General features: G+C 48.9%; 2 protein-coding genes and 1 long non-coding RNA gene across 3 annotated transcripts in view; 2 read left to right on the top strand and 1 right to left on the bottom strand.

The window, feature by feature from the left end:
• The window catches only part of LOC149851923 (uncharacterized), a 58,638-nt gene that overhangs the window by 20,757 nt on the left and 14,444 nt on the right, over positions 1-23,437 (bottom strand). The window lies entirely within an intron of this gene.
• LOC149851925 (olfactory receptor 5AP2-like) lies at positions 9,065-9,997 on the top strand. Its single transcript, XM_090030212.1, has one exon. The coding sequence runs from the start codon at positions 9,065-9,067 to the stop codon at positions 9,995-9,997; it is 933 nt and encodes a 310-aa protein (XP_089886338.1).
• Positions 21,007-22,005, top strand: LOC149851924 (olfactory receptor 6B1-like). The gene has a single exon (XM_090030211.1). It carries the CDS (start codon positions 21,007-21,009, stop codon positions 22,003-22,005), a length of 999 nt encoding a protein of 332 aa, XP_089886337.1.

Raw genomic sequence — 23,437 nt, 5'->3', positions numbered from 1 at the left:
CACTTTAGGACTCACTGATGAAGATAATAAAAAGGTCATTTCTTTTGTCATTTATTACAATTCCTCACTTTCCTTTCTATTAATTAAAAGGTACAAAAAGGCCAGGGTAAAACTTACTGCAGTGCCACCTGGTCTGTGTAATTAATAATACTGATGTTATAGCAGTGCCCATGAGTTCCAACTGGGATGGGGGCTCTTTTACACTAAGCAGCGAGCACATCCAGTGAGAAATGGTCACCCTCTTCTCAGAGATCTTGGCATGACCAAGGACAAGACAATCAGGGGTTTATCATCAGAGGAACCAGAACCCAGGTAAGCAGTGCCAATCAGTTGAATTTCCCTCCCCCCTTTGTATTATTCACTTCTCACAACTGAAGCTGACTGACCATTCTCTCACGGGATGCCTTTCTTTCAAAAGGCAGATTAAAGAATTCAAGTGGGAAGGGTCAACTTTGTGATGTTCTTGCAGATGTTTTTCTAAGAAATATGGAAGGTGTCAAAAAAGAGAGCTCGTCTCTCCAAATGCTATTTTGTGCTGAAACATGCCATTACTTGGAGAAAACAATATCCTAGAAAATAATTGCCCCAAATCTTCTCCATTGAACATTTTCTTGCATGGGAGGTACCACAGGGTCTGTCCTTGACATTGCCCTCTGCCTCAGGGAATGCATAGGCTTGCATACAGAACTTGGTTCCCCTAAGCAGTATATGGGAAGTGTTTGCTGCTTGAAAGTAGCACCCAGAATAACAAGTATGCTGCACCTTCCTCTGTAGTCCCTGTCCCTGGGCTTCACTTGCACCCCACAGTTGTTCTTCTCTGTCAATCCCCTTGCTCTGGGCTCCCCCAAGCCTCACAGTAAGTCTTCAGTGCTGAGCCCCTTGCTCTGGGCTCACCCAGACCCCCAGCCTGGGTTCCTATGGACCTCCTGCAGCCCCCTTAGTTTCTAGCAAACCTCCAGGCATCTTTAAGTGCTATATTTGGGAGCTGCAGCCATGCTGCTGAGGCAGCGCCCTCTCAACAGACTCCAGATCTTACTGCTGGGCTTCTCTCTGGGCCTGGACTTATACCTGCTCAAAGCCCAGCCCTCCTTCTGGGGCAGATGACTCCCTCCCAAGTCAGGTGAGTCCTTCTACCTGGCATAGCCTCACCTGCTGCCTCCCAAGGTCAGCTGACTCCCCATTTAGCCCCAGCCAACAACTTCATAGACTTCATAGACATTAGGGCTGAAAGGGACCTTGCAAAATCATTGCGTCCAGCCCCCCTGCCACAATCAGGAAATCCGCTAGGGTAAAATGATCCCAGCAAGTTAAACATCCCAGTTGCCTTTTGAATGAGTCCACAGTAGGAGCTTGCACCACCTCTGTGGGGAGTCTTTTCCATTTCTAGCTATGATTTATATGAAAAGAGCAATCCCTGCTTGCATTGTGCCTTAATGTCCACCTTCAGGGCTGTGGGTGGATCCCAGGTAGGGAGTGCTCCTTCCTGGTATGCCTAAGTCAGGTATGTAAGGTCCAGAGGAGGACATTTTGACACAACCCCCATTCTCAGGGTTTCCTAGTAGTTAGCCCTAGTCCTCTGTACGCTCTGTGTACTTGCTGTTTGGGATTCAGGTTGGGGTGCCTGATTCTCCATGATCTCCGCAGGCAGCTTTGCCACCTAAGAGGGTTCTGGCTTCCATCTGGAGTGCCAGACCCTACACACTAGACTTTGCAGTCCATCTTCAGTCTATCCTGTACCTTCAACAGGTCCCTCCTGAAAATCCCATTCCTTAACAGCAGTGACAGATTGCTGTATGTTTAATGTGGGGTGTGGCAGGGCACTGTGTGTGCTTGCCACTTTTAGAGTTTGGAGCCGGCAACAGGACAGCCCACAGTTGTGTGTGGCAGTCATATGACCACAAGAGGGCCCTGGGATTGAAGGACAGGGCTGAGCAGAATTCATTTTAGATCTGGGCCCTCAGGGCTGACCTGGCAGTCTGCTGCTGGCAGCCCAAAGAATAACACTTGCCTGAAGCAGCTGCTCACAACACCGTGGAGCATGCTTGGAGGTATATGGGCTGGGACTTTGGAGGAGGAGGAGGCCCCTGGTTCTGGGTATTACCAGAAACTGCACCCTGCTGAAGCAGAGTGGTGTGGAGGAGCTACCCGTGGCAGCGTCATCCCAAGAAATGCCAGGCCAGTCACTTTCCCATTGAAAGGTGGGTAAGGGCGTCTTCAAGACCCTGGAGCTGGGTAGATATGGGCAGGGAGATCCCGGAACAGAGTTGCTATGCTCAGGGATCCTGAGATGAGTTAGGACGGGCAGGGAGCTCAGAGTTGAGGAGGGACTGAGAAGGCAGAGGCTCAACTGATAGAGAAGTCCAGCGATGGGGCAGCAGAGCTGTGAGGAAGAGAAGGCAAGTTTGAGTTCAACCTGACCAGATGGACCCTCAAACTGGTCAATGCTGGGGCCAGGACCCAGGGGATCAAAAGGGCCAGGGGCCCACCGTGAGGGACACCCAGATCCAGGGGCATGCAGTCCAACTGGCTTGTGACGGCAGGGCCAGAGCCTGTGTGACCAAAGGTCCCAGAGAGGGGATTGACACTGAGAGGGTGAAGGGTACAGGAGAGCTTGGCAACCTGAGTGTCTTGGACTGGTGAGATCCCAGCTCTCTCTCTTTTCTCTCTAGGTGTACATTTCTGAACCTGAACTGTATTAGTTGAGCTTGAGCTAAGTTTCCCCAAATACTTAGTGAAACCAGGGTAATACTGTAACTGTTTGTGTTTGTTTTTCCTTTGCATGTCTATTGCTACTAGTGCCATTATATATTTCATGTACTTAACAATAAATAACTTTTATAGTCAAACTGGTGGTAACTAGGTATATTTTTCCTTCGCTACTTCTCCTTTCCCACTTACTCTGCAGCAACGCTTCTTTTACCTAAACTAAAGATCTCTGTGAAGCCCAAAAATACTGTGGGGTCTGCTCACCAAGAAGCTAAAAGATTGGGACATGCTGAGTTTGAAACACATAAGGGGATCAGCTTGTACAGGCTGATTGACCCAGTTTGGCTCAGATGTGCCCTAATGAACTGAATGCTGGCCCATGAGGGTGTCATCTGGACACCCAGCTGGATTCAGAGGTATTCTGTTTAACTGTGTGCTTGTGTCTGACTGAGTTATTGTTGCTCTGATGAACTGATTCTTGGCCTATGAGGGTGTCAGCCTGTCCATGGTGATCAACCCAGCCAGGTCAGGCGTGTCATGTTAATCCATGTGTATTTGTGTGTGTGCCCACCGGGCTTCGTTCACTTCCGAGGGTACAGCCTTCCTGCCGTCGCCCAGCCCCAAGACCTTTGAGGGCAATGCGGTTGTTCTTTCGCTGCGTCACCACCCCCGCTCTCGCCTGCCACGTCTTGGTGTACCGTCAATGGGGGCGGGGGGTCGCTCCCCAGGTCCGACCCGGAGGATGTACATGGGGCTCCACCACCCCTGCACCCCAGCCTCACGCCACCTTCTTGAGCCGGCCCTGTGGAGTCGCGTGGCTCGTCTTGGCCGTCCACCTTCTTCCCTGGTCCCTACCCCTTATACCTAACGGGCCGAGCCCCTCTGGATTTAGAGTTGGCTCCTGACCCCTATCCCTAGGATCCTAACTCCAATCAGTCCAGATGCCCGTGTCCCTGGTGGCGATCCCCCTCGATCATGATCCTCCCTTGGGATCCTCACCACCCTTCCGAGCCGGGCTTTCACCTGGTCCCAATGCTCCATCTGCGATGGCTCCTCTTCACCTTCGTCCTATCCAGGCACTTCCCGTCTGTCACTGGCTCCCTGGGGCTGCCATGGGCTCCTTCTCCCTGGCTTCTCATGTTCCTGGTCCCTGTTCCTCTCTGGACGTTGCTGGACCCCACAAGCCTCTTCTGCTGCCAACGGATTCCCCACTCCGGGGCCATCCGCCCCTTCCGTTGCCGCCGCCGCCGCTTATATTCTCGCCGTCCGGCATTTGGTGCTGACGTCACCAGCCGGCCACAGCTGTATGAAAACCCAGCTCACGAGCCACGCAGGTTCTCCGGGAGCATCATCCCCTGCCACAGGTGAGTTGCCGGCGTCACCCCAGTCTCCGGGACAGTATGTATGACTGATTTGGAGACTGGAGGAACCCAGCCCCACTAAAACTGAGTCCTGCAAGATAACTCCATTGGGGGTGAGGGCTTGCAGAAGGGAGAGATACAGCTCCATATAGAAACACAAGTAACACAAGCAGCACATTAATAGAATTACCAAGACCCTAGAAACGTATCCCTAATAAATGAGCATACGCCAAAGTAATGGGCAAATCTGGCAACACTATGGACTCCTATTTCAAATCTCTGATTTTTCTTGTTAATTCTATTTAGGTGTTTGCACACCTCAGTGCTAATATTGAGCATCACCTTTAAATGAATCTTACAGGACCCTGCATGGTGAGAATCACCTAGCTCACCTAGCTGAGAATCAGTGACCACCAAAGTGGGCATATCCTTCATTTCTCTTTGGGGAGTTATGTGTATGTGCAGTCCATCTGTCCATTGTCCAAGAATTCAGAGCCTTCACATCAGCACCACCATCTTCAACATGCATTTACTTCCATAAGACTATGGCCCCTGCCTTTCACAAGAAGGATTGATGACAACACCACTTCTGCTCCAAGCTCTTTCATCTGCCTGCTAGGAGCCTTGTGTCCTCATCTGCCCAGTGTCATCCCTGGAAGTATAGCTGGTGCTCACATGGACAAACAATAGTGAGTCAGTCCCCTGAAGTGCAGGAAACCTCAGAATCAGGTTGGTTAGAAACTGGCGTGGCATGGCTGTCCCCCTGCCAGATATGCCAGGAGATACCAATACTCTTCAGCGCCACAGATTGGGATCCCAAGCACTCAGTGATGTTAATCTGAGTGGCAGTCCTGAACAATAACCACCTCAGCCTGTTACAGAGTCAGGAATCGGTTGGGTAGGATCCTTTGGGAGGCAAATCTGAAGAGAAATGAAGGGCAGAAGAGCTGGTGTCAAGGACAGGTCCAGAATGGGAACGGGGCACATCCCTTTCATCCCCACTGTCCCTCTTCCCCCAACCACCGCTGCTGCCGAAAGCTGAAGCAGAGCTGTCCTGCTTGGCAAACTGGCACTCTCATCCCCTCCTTTCCACAGCAACCCTTATTTGAAGAGGAACCAGGATGTTGAAGCCACAAGTTAGTGCTCCAGACACCAGGCCAGGACTGGGTGATGGGGGTCCTGCAGGATGGAGACCAGACAAGACTTTTTGGGGGAAGACTGTGGGCAGGGCTCCCCCTGAAAGAGCAGAATACCAAACACCCCTGCTAAGAATACCCAGCATCCTCTCTACCCATTTGGGACTTCACTGGAGTATTGATCCCAGAGCAGCTTAGATAGAAGACAGGTGCAGAGATGCTCCATGCTTTGAACATTAAGGTCCTTCATCACATGCCTCAGCACAGGCTTTTAGGCACTTGAGGAGCTTTAAGGTCAAACCTGAGGCACTGATGGGGTTTAAGCAACTCTGGATTAAGGAGCATCTAATTCTCCAAGCTGTGAAGACCGAAGCCCTTTGGCACAGACCCTGCCACAGCTGTTTAGGCACTCAAGGAGCTTTAAGGTCAAACCTGAGGCCTGATGGGGTTCAGTGGGCACCTGAATAGCCATTTCCAGGATGGCAGCTTTGGAAGGATGCACCTCTGTGATCCTTGTTTCCCACAGCAAGTGCCTCAGTCCCTTTTTAGACTAACTGCCTAACTCTCACTGTAGGTGACCAACTCTCCCATCATGCTGTATAACTTGTTGGGGTGCCTAACTCCTTCCTCCCCCCTCCAGGGGCTCCTAAGTCATCCTGTGACTTCAGTCCTCAGCTCACCCTGCTGCCTTCCTTCCATGGGCCCTTTAGAAAAATGTGCCTTTGTATGTACAAGTTTTAATAAAAGATTGATTTCTGGGGTGCAGGGCTCCTGTCGGTGACTAGGGCCATGTAGCTCCATCTTAGCTTCCACTAGCTGCCCCCTCTCCTAAACCAAATCCTGATGTTCTCACCCTGTATTTATCAGGCATTGCTATGAAAAGGGCCTACTTTGGGAGATAAGCTTAGCTTTTCGTAACTGTCACAATATCAGCCTGCCCACCTCTCTAGGGCAGTCCATCCTGATTTGCCCGCTATGCCTCAATGTGTTGGAACCAAAAATGGAAAAATGCAGGAGGCTGCCACACATTTAATGCCCTGATGCCAAGAGCATAATACAGGGCTCTGACCTTCCCTTTACCGTGTCCCATGCCCCGCAGATGGCATCTAAAAATCACTCCCACGGCTCCATAACTGTATCGCACTGGAGCGCAGGCCCAAACTTGGCCTCAGGTGTCTTTAGACATGCCTTGTTGCCATGCCCCCTTACTGAGACCTCTATTCATGCCTGCTTGCTGGGGCCTCTACCCTCCCACACTCTCTGAGCTTCTTGCCTCTCATTAGGCCCCTAGCCCCTCACCCTCTGCCTCCTCACTGGGGCTGCTGGGCCTTGCACCCGGTGGGCCTCAGGTGTCAGTTGACGTGCCTGGACCCCTAACTTGGCCTACAGCCCACTCAGGCCTCAGGCATCTGTTGACGTACCTGGACCTCACTCTTACCCCTTCACTAGGTCTTGTTCTCTCAGGCTTTGGGCCTCGGGCCCTCCTGGCACCTGTGCTGTTCCAAAAGCCTGGTGCTCCCATAGCCTTTCTCCTCCACAGGATCACCACAAGGCAATGGGAGCTAAGGCTTTCGGGCGCTCCATACTCACCTTTCACTAGGGAGGCAACTGGTGTAGCATTTTCTACAGTCTGCCCTGCAGAAGCAGCCCCACCGCTCCATCCTCCTGAGCAGGGTGTAGTATTAGGTCATTCCCCAGGACCATCGCAGGCCAACCTGCCCTGGCCTTTCTTCCCCTCACTGGGATCCTGGTTGTTCTCCCTGCGCTACTCACTCCTGGGTGCTCTGCTGCAGCCTCCATCTCATAGCCTGCTCTCAGTCACTGGCCCCATTTCTCTCATGCCCCGTGTAGGATACCTCCCATCAGGAGTCTGAGCTTCAGCCTCCTTCATACCAGCCTGCTTGCTGGCTGGCCTCCTCTCCTCTCTTGGCACTGGATCCCCCATATCAAGGTGAATTTTTAGGGCCCTATCCCCGCCTCTGGGCCAGTCAGGGTGCCAGTACCTCTCCACATCCCTGGCCTGCCCTCTCCAATAGGCTTACTTGCCCTTCGGCCTGTCAGCCCTAAACCACTTGCATTAACCAGTCAAGATTCAAGGGACTAGTTTGTAAGCAGCTGACCTTCTCCTGCAGCAGGGGTCCAACCCTGGGCCTCACCATACAGCAGTCCTCTCCTGCTGGGCTTTCCTAGAGCCACCAGAGATCTGGGAAATCAAACCATCATCAGAGAATACATCCTCCTTGGATTTGGGAATCTACCAGAACTGCATGTGCCGCTTTTCCTGCTGTTTCTCCTGATCTACATTGTGACCATGGCTGGGAACCTCCCCCTCATCGTGCTGGTTGTGGCTGATCACCACCTGCACACCCCTATGTACTTCTTCCTGGGGAACCTGCCCTGCCTGGAGACATGCTAGTTCTTTGGATCCTGGATCAAAGGGCAACCCCACCTCTGCCCTCGGCATCCTTAATTTAGCCCTGTATTCACTACTCCCCCTCAGCCTCAAATGTTCAGGTAACTTGACCAAAGCCTGGGAAAACCTTCATGACACCTGGAACCACATTTATCTGTGAAGAAATGGGCTACCAATTTAAACTCCCCCACCTCCAACCAAATTTCTATGAGGCATCTGCCTGCTGCATCTGAACCTGGAGTAAGTGGCCAAAGTGGTCCCATCCAGCCCTGCGCCCTCGCTTTTCTGTGTTCTACCCATTCATTTGGGGCATTAGGCCATCAACTGCAGAGTTGAACTGTAGACCTGAATTTTTTCAGTACACATCTCATGTGAAATGAGGGATTTCCCTTGAGACGACAGCTTGGATTCCAATTAAGCACAGTGTTTACAAATTTTGCACTACAACCATTACACAATTCCCCTGGTTTTTCATTTAAAGAGCAGCAGCAGCAAAGCAAAGGCTGTTGGACGCCCTGCAAACCGAGCCCCTGATCCCTTGTTCACGGGAAGCCAGAGAGCAGATACACAATCAGTTTCCAGGGAATGACACAGTGAAGTTCAAGATAAAACTGACATTTCCATTTCAGGTAATATTTCTTGGTGTAGGAAATCTATGTTAACAAAGTCCTGTATATTGTACTCTTCCTGTGTCAATGCATGGGGGGTTTTTAACGGCTATGTGCTCTGCTATTTCCCTGGATACAGTGAATTAGGGAAAAGGAGGTCTTCTAAAATTCTGATCAGGGGAAAAAAAGAGGCCTCTCTCTCTTCTCTTTCTCTGTCTCTCATGCTTGTTTAAATGAGTCTAGTAATTGCTATGTTCCTGTAACACCTGCCTAAAATAATAATTAATGGAAAAACAAAAACATTTCTATTTTCACTTACCAAGTATCTAAAAGAGCAATTTTTTATTCAACATTTTGGCAGCCAATTTTATCTACTTTTTGAGGGTTTTCTTTCTCCCCTTTCACATTTGGCCACTGCAGAAAGGGTTGACAGAACCTGAGGAAGGAGGAGGGAGGACAAAACACAACTCAAACATGGGTATTGTTCACTAGCAGTATATTAATGGGATTCTATACATATATTGTTTTGACAATGCATTATATTTACTATTTCTGACATAGGAATAAAAAAGCTCACAATTTAAATAGCTTCACAAAGCCAACTCTTTAGGACAGCACAGAAACACATTTCAAGAGACTTTTCATTTCACATGAAATTTTGAAATATTGACTTTCCATTCTAATGAAGGGAGAAAAACCTGAAAATATAGGAAGTTTAGAGTGCTCACGTGCTGTAGAGATTCAGTGATACTGCAGCTGACTCCTGAAATAGTGCACAGGCATGAATACTACCCCGCTTCTCAATATTTGTGCTATGATCACTTATTTTAGGCCCACCACATGGCAAACACAGAATGGAGAAATCAAACCGTCGTCACAGAGTTCATCCTCCTTGGATTTGGGAATCTACCAGAACTGCATGTGCTGCTCTTCCTGCTGTTTCTCCTGATCTACATTGTGACCATAGCTGGGAACCTCCTCATCATCGTGCTGGTTGTGGCTGATCACCACCTGCACACCCCCATGTACTTCTTCCTGGGGAACTTGTCCTGTCTAGAGACCTGCTACAGCTCCACCATCCTGCCCAAGATGTTTTCAGGTCTTCTTACCAATAACAAAACCATTTCTTTCCTTGGCTGCTTCCTTCAGTTTTACATCTTTGGGAGCCTACTCTGTACTGAGTGCATCCTCTTGTCAGTCATGTCCTATGACCGGTACTTAGCAATATGTGACCCACTGCATTATGCAAATGCAATGAACCCCCGGATCTGTGCTAAATTAGCTTCAAGTTCTTGGATAACTGGCCCCCTGGTTCTCACCATATCAGTAAGTCTAATGTCAACATTGACTTTCTGTGGCCCCAATGAAGTTGACCATTTCTTCTGTGATTTGGCACCCCTGCTACAACTCTCCTGTACAGACACCCACCTGGTCCACCTGGCAATTTCTGCCTTTAGTTCCTTAGCGACATTTCCCCCCTTTCTACTGACTGTTGTATCATATGGTTGTATCATTACCACCATCCTGAGAATCCCATCTACCACAGGGAGGCAAAAGACCTTTTCCACCTGCTCCTCCCACCTCATTGTGGTAACAGTCTTTTTTGGGACCCTAATTGCTGTGTATCTCACCCCAACAGTGGATACTTGGAGAGACCTGAACAAAGTGCTGTCTGTCTTCTACACTGTCCTCACCCCAATGATCAACCCCCTCATCTACAGCCTGAGAAACAGGGAGGTAATGAAGGCACTGGGCAGGGCTCTTAGTCAGTGAAGAATTTTCAGAATTTGGGATGCTGCCGATGCATTTCAGAGACTTTCATGCTGAGAAATAATGATCACTTTAGGACTCACTGATGAAGATAATAAAAAGGTCATTTCTTTTGTCATTTATTACAATTCCTCACTTTCCTTTCTATTAATTAAAAGGTACAAAAAGGCCAGGGTAAAACTTACTGCAGTGCCACCTGGTCTGTGTAATTAATAATACTGATGTTATAGCAGTGCCCATGAGTTCCAACTGGGATGGGGGCTCTTTTACACTAAGCAGCAAGCACATCCAGTGAGAAATGGTCACCCTCTTCTCAGAGATCTTGGCATGACCAAGGACAAGACAATCAGGGGTTTATCATCAGAGGAACCAGAACCCAGGTAAACAGTGCCAATCAGTTGAATTTCCCTCCCCCCTTTGTATTATTCACTTCTCACAACTGAAGCTGACTGACCATTCTCTCACGGGATGCCTTTCTTTCAAAAGGCAGATTAAAGAATTCAAGTGGGAAGGGTCAACTTTGTGATGTTCTTGCAGATGTTTTTCTAAGAAATATGGAAGGTGTCAAAAAAGAAAGCTCGTCTCTCCAAACGCTATTTTGTGCTGAAACATGCCATTACTTGGAGAAAACAATATCCTAGAAAATAATTGCCCCAAATCTTCTCCATTGAACATTTTCTTGCATGGGAGGTACCACAGGGTCTGTCCTTGACATTGCCCTCTGCCTCAGGGAATGCATAGGCCTGCATACAGAACTTGGTTCCCCTAAGCAGTATATGGGGAGTGTTTGCTGCTTGAAAGTAGCACCCAGAATAACAAGTATGCTGCACCTTCCTCTGTAGTCCCTGTCCCTGGGCTTCACTTGCACCCCACAGTTGTTCTTCTCTGTCAATCCCCTTGCTCTGGGCTCCCCCAAGCCTCACAGTAAGTCTTCAGTGCTGAGCCCCTTGCTCTGGGCTCACCCAGACCCCCAGCCTGGGTTCCTATGGACCTCCTGCAGCCCCCTTAGTTTCTAGCAAACCTCCAGGCATCTTTAAGTGCTATATTTGGGAGCTGCAGCCATGCTGCTGAGGCAGCGCCCTCTCAACAGACTCCAGATCTTACTGCTGGGCTTCTCTCTGGGCCTGGACTTACACCTGCTCAAAGCCCAGCCCTCCTTCTGGGGCAGATGACTCCCTCCCAAGTCAGGTGAGTCCTTCTACCTGGCATAGCCTCACCTGCTGGCTCCCAAGGTCAGCTGACTCCCCATTTAGCTCCAGCCAACAATTGCCACCATCTCCACAGGCTGCCTGGCCTCTTACAGTGGCTGGCAGCCCAAGATCCATGCCAGTATGGAACAGTGCAGCGCCCGGCTCCTGTATCTCAGGATGTGGGGGCAAGTGTGCTCAATGATGTCTGGGTGCTAAATCCCCTCGTCTGTTTGAAGGGATTCACACCCACATCTCTCACACACTGAGTGAGTGCTCTAATGAATATACTGTTATATAAAGGGAAGCAGCACTCCCTTCTCCACCCCAACTTCTGATGTGTTTTAAAAGAAATAATCTCTCTGCTGAGTTCATAGATGCCATAGACATTAGGGGCTGAAAGGGACCTCTGGAGATCATCGAGTCCAGCCCCCTATCACAAGCAGGACATCCAATTGCCCTTTGAATGAGTTCAAAGTAGGTGTTTGTGCCACCTCTTAGAGGAGTCTGTTCTATTTCTAGCCGTGATTTATATGAAAAGAGCAATCCCTGCTTGCAGTGTGCCTTAGCTGTCCCCCTTCAGGCCTGTGACTTGATCCCAGGTAGAGAGTGCTCCTTCCTGGTAGCCCTAAGTCAGGCATGTAAGATCCAGAGGGAACATTTTAGACAAATCCCCCTTTCTCAGTTTTTCCTAGTGGCTGTCTGTAGGCCTCTGTACACTCTGTGTGCCAGCTGTTTGGGATTCATGTTGAGGTGCCTGATTCTCCATGATTTGCGCAGGTAGCTTTGCCACCTCTCAGGGTTCTGGCTTCTACCTTGAGTGCCAGACACCTACACACTAGACTTTGCAGTCCTCAACACTGCGATGCCAAAGTGCATCTTCATTCTATCCTATAGCTCCTGCAGGTCCCTCCTGAAAATCCCATTCCTTAACTGCAATGACAAACTGCTGCACGTCTAATGTGAGGATACACACACACATACATATTTGTGTGTATTTTCCTCAGAGATGTTCATCTGAGGTGGGCAGAGATCTATCCAGATGCAAGCAATATGTGAGTGGGAAAAGGTAGGGATAATAGGGAGAGGGAATTAGAGAAGGTAAATGAGGGAACGATTGTGAAAGGGGATGAGTAGGAGGGAATTAAAGATGGGAGTAGCTGTATGATAGATTCATCAGAGCTGGGAGTAGAAAACTTGCCCAAAACTTCAGTGAACAAGAAGTGGGTGCTGCTGGCCACCCAGCTGCGATGTCTGCTTGTGAACACATGGGAGTCCAATGCTGGCTTTTTGATGTTCATGTGTACATATGCATGCCACTCAAGAAACTCCCACATTTTGTCACAAAGTACTGGGGTTCCACAGGGAGGACAACACAATCTGGGGTGTGTGGGATAAGGTTGTCCAGGAATTGATCCAGGACCATAGAGGCCAAGGAATAGTTGACCCTCTGTATGGAGCCCAAGGTCAGAAAGGCAAGGGCAGTGCTGGTCTCGGGGATACTGACAAGGAAAAATTGGGGTAAGATGCAACCAGGCTGCCTCACAGAAGGTCACAGAGGTGCTGACAGGTGTCTACTGGGAGCTGGTACTGCTGTATGAAGACCTGGTCATTCAAGCCCAGGTACACATGGGCTAGGGACTGCTGTCGGGGCCTGGCTTGGCCTAGAATCTGCCTGAACAATGGAGAGTTGCCAGGTGCCCAACACCACACAGTGCAGAAGGGGTCCTTGCCTATTTTCTGGCCGCTCCCCAGGCCCATCTAGCCCTCAGGTTGGAGTCCCACCCTGCTTCACACTCTGCTGCCCTACCACACCCAGCTGCCCTGTGCATTCCTTCCTATAGTCCATCTCAAGGGCAGGCAACTATTTTGGGCAGAGGGCCGCTTACCGAGTTTTGGCAAGCTGTTCAGGGCTGCATAGGTAGCCCTACCCCTTTACAGGTGCCCTGCCCCCTGCTCACCATCCTGGGGGGGAAAGTCCCACCCCCTAATCCCTGACCTTTGCCACTAGAAGTCCCTCTCCTCGCCCCACAGAAAGACTCCTTTCAGCAAGTGGTTTTGCCACCCATCTCTGAACCAGAAGCATACCAAATCATATTCTAAAAATCAAACATGTACTACAACATTAATTCATTTAATTTCAAAAATATTTTTGCCCTGATTTACATGTGTTTGTATAGTGCACATAGAGGTGATAGTTAATAGCTTAAAATTAAGTCTTGCTCTTGTATATTGTGGGAGGGTGGGTATAGGTTTGTGGGTATGTGAGGTGTGGGGGAGGGTGTGTGTGTGGGATTTGTGCAGGAATGGATAGGTGTGAGGGGTGTGGCTGGGTGTGGGTGTGGGTGCCAGTGGGTATGGGTTTTGTGGAGGGCTGTAAGTGTATGAGGGGGTGACTGGGGAGGGTTGCGGCTTGCGTGGTGGGGGAGGGTTTGGCCACAGTCTGCTCCCTGACCCCCTGCACAGCAGGCAGAGTCCCTGCCAGCACTCCTGCACACCTGGGCTCTGCACTCCTACCACTCCTGGCCCGGGGCACTGGCATGGGCCCTCTGCTCTTGCTCGCTGCCACTTGCCCCCATCTGCCATCTCTGCCCTCCTCCTGCTGCTTTCCTGTTCCCCCCACCACTGCCACTCTGGCACCATGTCCCAACTGCTCCTGCAGTCCCAGAGCTGCAGCTGGGAACCATGTGATGTCAGAGCATGGTGGGCAGGCAGGGGGCAGTGGGGAAATGGCTGTGGCAGCTGGGGGAAGGGGCATTGAACAGGCACGTGGAGCACAGTAACAGCCAGGCAGGAGTGTGGGGCACACACTGGTGCAGTGGGACCAGTGCTGGTGGGGCCCAGAGTAGGGCGGCAGATGTGTGGGGCCAGGCTGCCAGGGGCTCTGTGGAGCCAGGCTGTGCTGCTCAAGCAAGGAGAGGAGGGAGCTGGCCTGGCTCCATAGAACCCCTGACAGCCCAGCTCTGTGCTCCTGCTGCCCCACTCTGGTCCCCAGCAGTGCAGGGCCCACGTGCCTGCTTACTGCCCCTTTGTCCTGCCTACTGCAGCCATTTCCCCGATCCCCCTGCCTGCCCACCAGCACCACGTGGTTCCCAGCTGCAGCACCAGAACTGCAGGAGACAGCCTGGTTGGCCCTGAGGACTGGGGCAATAACCCATGGCCTTCCCCTGTCTCCCTCCCCCCTCCTTATCTGTATTTCCCTCAGCGCAGGGAGGCAGGAACAGCCCCAGGCCAGAAGCCTCCAGAAGCCCCTGCTAGGCAAAGGTTTCCAGTTGGGGTTGGGGTTGGAGTTGGGGTTGGGGTTGGGGCAGGGGCAGGGCTGGACTTGCTGCCAGGGCTGTTTGGTCGTGCTGTCGGCTCCCCCTGGGTCCTACTACCCCTACTCTTGTCATCTTTGACAGGCAGCCAGGGACAGATAAGTATTAATTTTCTAAAAGTTTTAGGGGCCCCGCAGACCAGATAGAATGGCCTGGTAGGCTGGATCTGGCCAACGGGCTTTATTTTGCCCACCCCTGTTCCATCTTATTGCTAGCTTGGGTGCATTGAGTCTAAATATGTGAGATAAGGCCTGGGGAATGGGAGGATTAAACCCCTCGTCAACAAAGTAAGGGCACTGGTTAAATCTGCAGTGACCAGAATGAAGTGTTATGTGAAGACACTCCTAGGACTGGCCAGGAACTGCATGTGCTTTATCCCACAGTTTTGACTATTCACAAACCTAGCATTGGAACACCTACTTGGTGGTGGTGAAACTCCTGCCATCCCAGCACTATCCCATTATAAACTAATGTTGTCTTGTGCCTATTATGCAGTTATCTAGTCACCTTATTGTAAGTTTATGGAAACCATGTTTCTCCAATATGCTTCAGAGAAGGTCACGTGGGACTTTATCAAAAGCCTTACTAAAGCCAGGTATACCATGTGCACTGCATACCATTCATCTACCCTGCTTGATACTTTGTCTAAGAAAGAGATCAGCCTGGTTTGGCAAGTCATACTGGCTGAATGAAATCAGGTTCTTCTCCTCCAGATGCTTGCCAATTTATTTCTTTATAATTTACTCCCAATGACACTTATGACACATGTGCCCCTGGTCTTGTACTTTCTTAGCCCACAAATATGGTAAGAAACTGGACTGAGGAGTAGGAGATACAGGTTCACCCCCCTGTGGGATGAGAGATGCCAAGAACGCTCCCATTCCCTGGGAAGTGCCCCAATCATTAGACTGTTGAGCAGGGTTTTTAACCATTTTAAACACAAGGCACCCTCCGTAACTTTTCTGAATTTAGTGGTACCCCATTTTAAAAAATAATTTTACTTGTTTCTTCACTCTGGAAAGATAATAGAGAAATGTTTCACTTGCAAAGCTCAGAAAGACCACACTAGGTCAGCAAGTATCCGGAACTATGGATTCCTATCTGAAATCTCTGTTTTTTCTTGTAGAACATGTTTACGTGTTTGCATACCTCACAGTGCTAATATTGAGCATCATCCTTAAATGACACCCTTATGACACCCAACATGCTGCAGGACCCTATTTGAGAATCACTGGGCATGGAAGTGGGTATGTCCTTCATTCTCTTTGGGGAGTTACATGCATGTGCAGTCCATCTGTCCATTGTCCAAGAATCCAGAGCCTTCACGTCAGCACCACCATCTTCAACATGCATTTACTTCCAGGAGAGTATGGCCCCTGCCTGCACCCCTGCCTTCCACAAGAAGTATTGATGACAACACCACTTGTGCTCAAAGCTCCTTAATCTGCCTGCAAGAGCCTTGTGTCCTGATCTGCTCAGTGCCAGTCCTGGCAGGATAGTTGGTGCTCACATGGATAAGCAATAGTGATTGTCTTCTGAAGTGCAGGAAACCTCAGAATCAGGGTGGTTAGCAATGGGCACAGCTTAGCTGTCCCCCTGCCAGATATGCCAGGAGATACCAACACTGAGGTACAGACAAGCTCTTCAGCACCCTAGAATGGGATCCCAAACACCCAGTGATGTTTATCTGAGTGGCAGTCCTGAACACTAAAAAGCTCAGGCTGTTACAGTCAGAAAACTGTTGGGCACGATCCCTTGGGAGGCAAATCTGAGGAGAAATGAAGGCCAGAAGAGCTCAGGGACAGCTGTCAGGGACAGGTCCCTAGGGAGTATGGGGCACATCCCTTCCACCCCTCCCCCACCTCCCTCCATCCCTTTCCCACACCCACCACTGCTGCTGAAGACTGAAGCAGAACTGTCTGCTGTGCTGCTTCAGCCACTGGTACTCTGATCCCCTCCTTCCCCCAACCATCCCTCCTTTGAAGATGAGCCAGGATCTTGAAGCCAGAGGTTTTTCCTCCATAAGCCAAGCCAGGGCTGGGTGATGGGGGTCCTGGATGAAGGAAACCAGACAAGCCTTTTTGGGGGAGGGCTGCAGGCAGAGCTTCCCCCAGAAGAGCAGGATCTAGGACACACCTCTGCTAAAAATATCCATCCTCTCTCTACCCACCTGGGACATCAGTGAAGTAAGGATCTCAGAGCAGCTTAGATATGAGATAGGTGCAGAGATGCTGCATGCTGTGAAAACTGAGGGCCTTCAGCACATGCCCCAAAACAGGCTTTTAGGCACTTAAGGAACTTTAAGGTCAAACCTGAGGCACTGATGGGGTTTGAGCAATTTTGGGATTAGAGGGCATCTGAGTAGTCATTTCCAGGATGATGGCTTTGGACAGAGACACCTTAGTGATCCTTGTTTCCCACAGCTAGTGCCTCAGTCCTCTTTTGGACTAACTGGCTCACTGTCGCTGTAGCTAACCAGCTCTCCCATCACACAGTATAACATGTCAGGGTGCCTAACTCCTTCCTGCACATGCCATTTGGTGCCAGGGCCCCCAAGTCATCCTGTGACTTCAGACCTCAGCTCACCCTGATGCCTTCCTTCCATGGGAAAAATGCAGCTTCATATGTACAAGCTAAAATAAAAGCTCAGTTTCTGGGGTTCAGGGCTCCTGGCAGTGACCAGGGCGATCTAGCCCCATCTTAGCTTCCACTAGCAGCCCCCTCTCCTAAACCAAATCCTGATGTTCTCACCTGTGCTCATCAGGCAGGGCTTTGAAAAGGGCATAGTTAGGGAGAAAATAAAACTAGCTTATCATAAGTGTGACAGGGGCCCATCTCAGGGCCAGTCACAATATCGGCCTGCCCACCTCTTCAGGACAGTCCACCCTGACTCGCCCACCATGCCTTGGTGCATCCAAACCATAAATAGAAAATTACAGGAGGCTGCCCATTTATTGCTCTGCTGCTAAGGTTGTAATACAAGGCTCTGACCTTCCCTTTACCGTGTCTCATGCCTCATAGATGACATCCAAAAAATCATACCCCTGGCCCCATAACTGGGCCGCATTTGGCCTCTGGCCCAAACTTGGCCTAAGGCGTCCATAGACATGCCTTCGCCACATGCCCCCTCACTGGCACCTCTACCCTCCCACACTCTCTGCTCCTTGCCTCTCATTAGGCTTCTAGCCCCTCACCCTCTACCCCCTTACTGGGGCTTCTGGGCCTTGTGCCCATGGGCCTCAGGTGTCTGTCGACGTGCCTAGACTCCTCATTTGGCCTACGGTCCACTCAGGCATCAGGCATCTGTCGACATACCTGGACCTCACTCTCAGCCTCTTGCTCCTGTGCTGTTGCCCAAGCCAGGTGCAACAGTTTCAAGTTGCAGCAAAGGGAAGTTTAGGGTAAATATAAGGAAGAATTTTCTCACTCAGAGGGTAGTAAAGCACTGGAACAGGTTACCCAGAGAGGTGGTGGAGTCGCCATCCTTGGAGGTATTTAAGATCAGGCTAGACAGAGCTTTGGCTGGGATGATCTAGTTGGGGCTGGTCCTGCTTTGAGCAGGAGACTGGAGTAGATGACCTCCTCAGGTGCCTTCCAACCCTCATTTTCTATAATTCAGTGATTTCCCACCTCCTTCCTGGGTGACTGCTCTAGTCTCTGGCTTCTTGGATCAAAGGGTGATCCCACCCCTGGCTTCAGCATCATTGATCTAGCCCTGGATTTATTACCTTCCCTCAGGCTCCAATAATCAGGTAACTTGACCAAAGCCTGTGAAAACTTTCATGACAACTGAAACCACATTTATCTATGAAGAAATGGGCCACCAATACAAACTCCCCCAGCTGTAAACAAGTTTATATGAGGCACCTCCCTGCAGAATTAGGAGCCTAGTGTCAATGGTCGATGGGGTCCCTTCCAGCCCTGCAGCCACTCTTTTCTTTTACTACCCATTCATTTGGAGCATTGGATGATCAACTGTAGAGTTGAACTGATACCCTGAAACTTTTCAGTGCCTGCAGCCCAAATCTCATGTGAAAAGAGGGATTTCCCTAGAGAGTAGAACTTAATTCCAATTAAGCACAGTGTTTCCAACGTTTGCATGGCAAACATTACACAGTTCCCTTGGTCTTTCATTTAAAGACCAGCAGAAGCAAAGCAAAGGCTGTTGGACACCCTGCAAACCCAGCCTCCGGTACCTTGTTCACGGGAAGCCTGAGAGCAGATGGACAATCAGTTTCCAGGGAATGACACAGTGAAGCTCAAGGTAAAACCTACATTTCCATTCCAGCTAATTTTCTTGGTGTAGGAGGTCTACATAAACACACGCCAGGATATTGTTTTCTTGTAGATCCCTGTGTCAAGGCAGGATCTTTCTCTTTTTTTTTTCCCTTGTCTATTTCCACTGCTATTTTCCTGGATATATTTAATTAAGAGAAAGGAGGTCTTCTAAAACTCTGTTAAGAAACAAAATAAGACTCTCTCTCTCTCTTCCTCCCTACATTGAGTACTGGTAATTGCTGTGTTCCTATAACAGCTGCCTAAAGAAATAAATTAATTAATGGAAAAACAAAAACATTTATATTTTCATTTAGCAAACGTCAAAAGAGCAATATTTGATTCAACATTTTGGCACCCATTTTTCATCTACATTTTCAGGGTTTTCTTTCCCCCTGTAACATTTTGCCCCTGCAGGAAGGGTTGACAGAATTTGAGAAAGGAGGAGAGCACAAAATTGGAAACTGTTGTTGAGTTTTAAAAAAAGGTATTTTCCCAAAAACAGGAAATCTAGGTTATTTTCTTTCAAGCAACTTAGTTTACTGAGCTCTTTACGTTCAGAAAGATGTGAAAGATTTCTTTTGTCTGTTGCTTTTGAATGTCTTAGTCAAGCAGCTGCCAAAACCAGCAAGACCCAGAGTAAAACACTTAGCAGCAGAGTTCACCAAATAAGGTAACCTTATGATCTCTTCTAGAAATCAAATTTTCTAAAAATTATCCAAATTGCCAAAATATTTAAAATGTAGTGAGTTATCATCTTGATAGGGTACATTTCCAGAATGACTAGCTACCACTCAGCGGAGCTGCATCCTCTGCAAAAGAGGATCCTTCTTAGCCTGACCTGTTCTTTTCAAATACTGTGTACCTTCAAAAGAATTGAAATAGGTAGCTTTGCAAATATTTACTGAAATAGCTTCATCTTGATATCATGTTCGACTCTAAATGTCACTGCTCTACAAGCTATTCATTTCCCTCAGTGTCTCTTGGGTTCTGCTTTAACTGGCAAAACTCAGGAACAAATAGTCAAGATTAAAATAGGAAGTTGTTCTGGATGCTGGCCCCGGGTGCTGAGATGCGGGTAACTTGTCAAAACAGTTTCAAAGGCTATAGAAGAAGCAGTATTTGGTTCACAGGTTTATGAGCTGAACTCATCAGGTCTGTGAACCCTTAGCAACAACACACTTCTCTCCAACCTTGTTCTGCTGCTACTTGCACTGGTTTGAACCCCATGTAACTCCATTGACTCCAGCGGAGTTTTCCTTTCTGGTTCCAGCTCAAGAGATGCAGAGGAATCAGCCTCCTTAACTCTGAAGTACCAAATAATTATTTTTATAGAGCTAAGTCAGAGGTACTTTGGACCTGTTGACTCCAGTGAGAGTACTCCCAATTTAACCAGGGCTCCATTAGAAAATCCCACCTCATTGTTTAAGAGAACTGGTGAGACTGTTTTGCAGGGGGTGAGGACATGTAAAGCAGAGAACAGGAAGGGGCTACTGCATAATGAAGGCAGAATCCAGCAGATTCAAGGAGTCCCCAAAATATTCACGTACAGCTGCCAAGTAACACATCCAAAACACCAAGAACACCCTGTAATGCGTGAAGGATGAAAGCAGAGGAGAGGAGGGAACTGCCCACACCCGGACACGGCAACAGAGCAGTAGTATCTAAGGCATGTTCAGCTGATCGTAAGAATGTGACCATATGCCTTGCTACAAAGGAAGGCAGTCTTCTGCCAGGGGTTGATGTATATGGAAATCAAAGCTTTTCACAAGTCCATGTTTATTTATTTGGGGGTTTTTAATGTGGAAAAATTAGAATTTTTTTTTTTAATTTGGTGATGCCCAAACCTCTCAATCATGTGGAAATATTTGGCTTTGGTAATGTTGTTGCGATTCATTTCATTTGGACTTTTACAATATATTAATGAGATAGTCTATATACTGTTTCCACAATGCATTATATTGACTATTTATATGGTATAAGAATGCAGAAACACACCATTTCAATTACTTGTAGGGAAACAAATCTTTAGGACATCACAGAAACATATTTGAAGACACTTTTCATTTCACAAGAAATTTTGAACGCTGAAAAAAATGAAAATATGGCAAGTCTAATCTCATGTGCTGTAGCGATTCAGTGATACTGCAGCTGAATGCCGGCAAGTGCAGAGGCAGCAATACCACCCCCATCTTAATATTTATTTGGAGATAATTTCTTGTAGCTCCACCACATGGCAAACACAGAAAGTGGAAATCAAACCATCATCACAGAATTCATCCTGCTTGGATTTGGGAATCTACCAGAACTGCACGTGCCGCTCTTCCTGCTGTTTCTCCTGATCTACATTGTGACCATGGCCGGGAACCTCCTCATCATCGTGCTGGTTGTGGCTGATCATCACCTGCACACCCCTATGTACTTCTTTCTGGGGAACTTGTCCTGCCTGGAGACCTGCTACAGCTCCACCATCCTGCCCAAGATGCTTTCAGGGCTCCTTACCAATAACAAAACCATTTCTTTCCTTGGCTGCTTCCTTCAGTTTTACATCTTTGGGAGCCTACTCTGTACTGAGTGCATCCTCTTGTCAGTCATGTCCTATGACCGGTACTTAGCAATATGTGACCCACTGCATTATGCAAATGCAATGAACCCCCGGATCTGTGCTAAATTAGCTTCAAGTTCTTGGATAACCAGCCCCCTGCTTCTCACCATAACACTAAGCTTAATGTCAACATTGACTTTCTGTGGCCCCAATGAAGTTGACCATTTCTTCTGTGATCTGACACCCCTCCTACAACTCTCCTGTACAGATACCCACATGGTCCGACTAGCAATTTTTGCCTTTTCTTCCTTAGGAGCATTGCTACCATTTTTATTGACTGTGGCATCCTATGCTTGTATCATTGCCACCATCCTGAGAATCCCATCTACCACTGTGAGGCAGAAGGCATTTTCCACCTGCTCCTCCCACCTCATTGTGGTAGCAGTCTTTTTTGGGACCATAATAGCTGTGTATCTCACCCCAACAATGGATACTTGGAGAGTCCTGAACAAAGTGCTGTCTGTCTTCTACACTGCCCTCACCCCAATGATCAACCCCCTCATCTACAGCCTGAGAAACAGGGAGGTGAAGGAGGCCCTGGGCAGGGCTTTTAGTCATTGCAGGCTTTCTGAAGAACTCAGGATGCTGCAGGTTTATTTAAGAGATGTTCATACTGAGAAAGACTGATCTATTTAAGATTCAGTTATGAAGACAATAAAAAGGTTGTTTCTTTGGTCATTTAGGACAGTTCCTGGCTCTCCATTCTATTCATTACAAGGCTTAGGAAGACTAAGGTAAAACTTAATGCAGTGATGACTATCAGTGCCTATCCATTCCGAATGGGCTGGAGGCTCCTATATACTAACCACCAAGCAAAGAAAAGAAAGCCAGAGGCAGGTATGCATGCAAAGAAACCAGTGGAAGGTATGCATGCAAGAAAGCCAGTCAGTGAAAATGTAAATTGAGGCATCAGGGGTGAGACACAAGCTTGGAGGGGGCACACTCCAAGTCCTCGGTGAGATAGGTAGCCACCGAGGCCTCCATGCTACCTGCCTCATGGTGGGGTCTGGTGCCTCTGGACCCCAACAGTGAAGCCATGCCCTTGGTCCACATTGGCAGCAGCTGTGGTGGAGGAGAATGGCTCGTGGTTGGACTGGTGGTACGGGAAAGTGGTTCCCCCTCTTCCATGTCCCTCCACCTCTGCCCTTCTGCCTCCCTGACTGTTCACCAGCACCTCCATCCAGTGATCAAGAGTTTTGCTGCTGCAGATGCTCCCTATCACCCTCGGGTTGCACATGGCCACCAGCACATGGACTGTACTGGACCGCAATGGATCCAGCAGTTTTTTGATGCCCACCTTGAGCCGCTCAGTGCCAGCACCTCTGGTGAAAGTGGCTTGCCCCAGTGAGGAGCACTGATCCCCTGGAGCTTCTCCATTTAATTCTCAAGCTCTTTCACTACAGGGATCACCTGGCTAAGGAGGGCATCACTAGCACTGATGCCTTTGGTGGCCTTGAGGGATGGCTTGAGGATCACCAAGAACTGGGATATGGTATGCCACTCCGTTTTGGTAAGGGGGCTGCTTATTTCAATCTCCTGACCAAGGCGATCTCATAAATGGCCTTCTGTTGCTCCACCAGCCTTTCCACAGAGCATTGTGACTGGAAGGAAAGATCACAGTCACTGGCCAGCTACAGATGTTACTATACAAGCAGTCTCCCCACCCCACCCCTTCCCTCTCCCTCTTCTCAGTTTCTGTTTCCTGAAAGCCTGCCTTCCAAATCTCCAAATCCTTCCAAATCTTTTCCAAATCAAGTTGGATGCTTCTGATTCGATTCGGCCCTTTTAATGGGTCTCCTGATTCGATTCAGATACGGAGATTCAGCTGCCCAATCTCCTCTGAATCAAATCAGCTACCGATGCTTCGCACAGCCCTACTGAAAATGGTTTAGACCAGCGTTTCTCAACCCGTGGGTCACAACCCAAAAGGTGATCACAAGAATATATGAAAGGGTTGCAGACAATCATGGAAAAACATTGAAAAAATATGGATTTTCTCCTTTAAAGGAGAAAAAGGTGGGAAATCAAGTTTTCTCTTGCAGGCTGGCTGAGTTCCAGC

Source organism: Crocodylus siamensis, unplaced genomic scaffold (assembly GCF_052110815.1).
Source record: "Crocodylus siamensis isolate JL-2025a unplaced genomic scaffold, ASM5211081v1 HiC_scaffold_31, whole genome shotgun sequence".
Classification (NCBI taxonomy): domain Eukaryota; kingdom Metazoa; phylum Chordata; order Crocodylia; family Crocodylidae; genus Crocodylus; species Crocodylus siamensis.
Note: the sequence above shows the minus strand (reverse complement) of the source record. Positions and strands in the feature narration are given on the sequence as shown.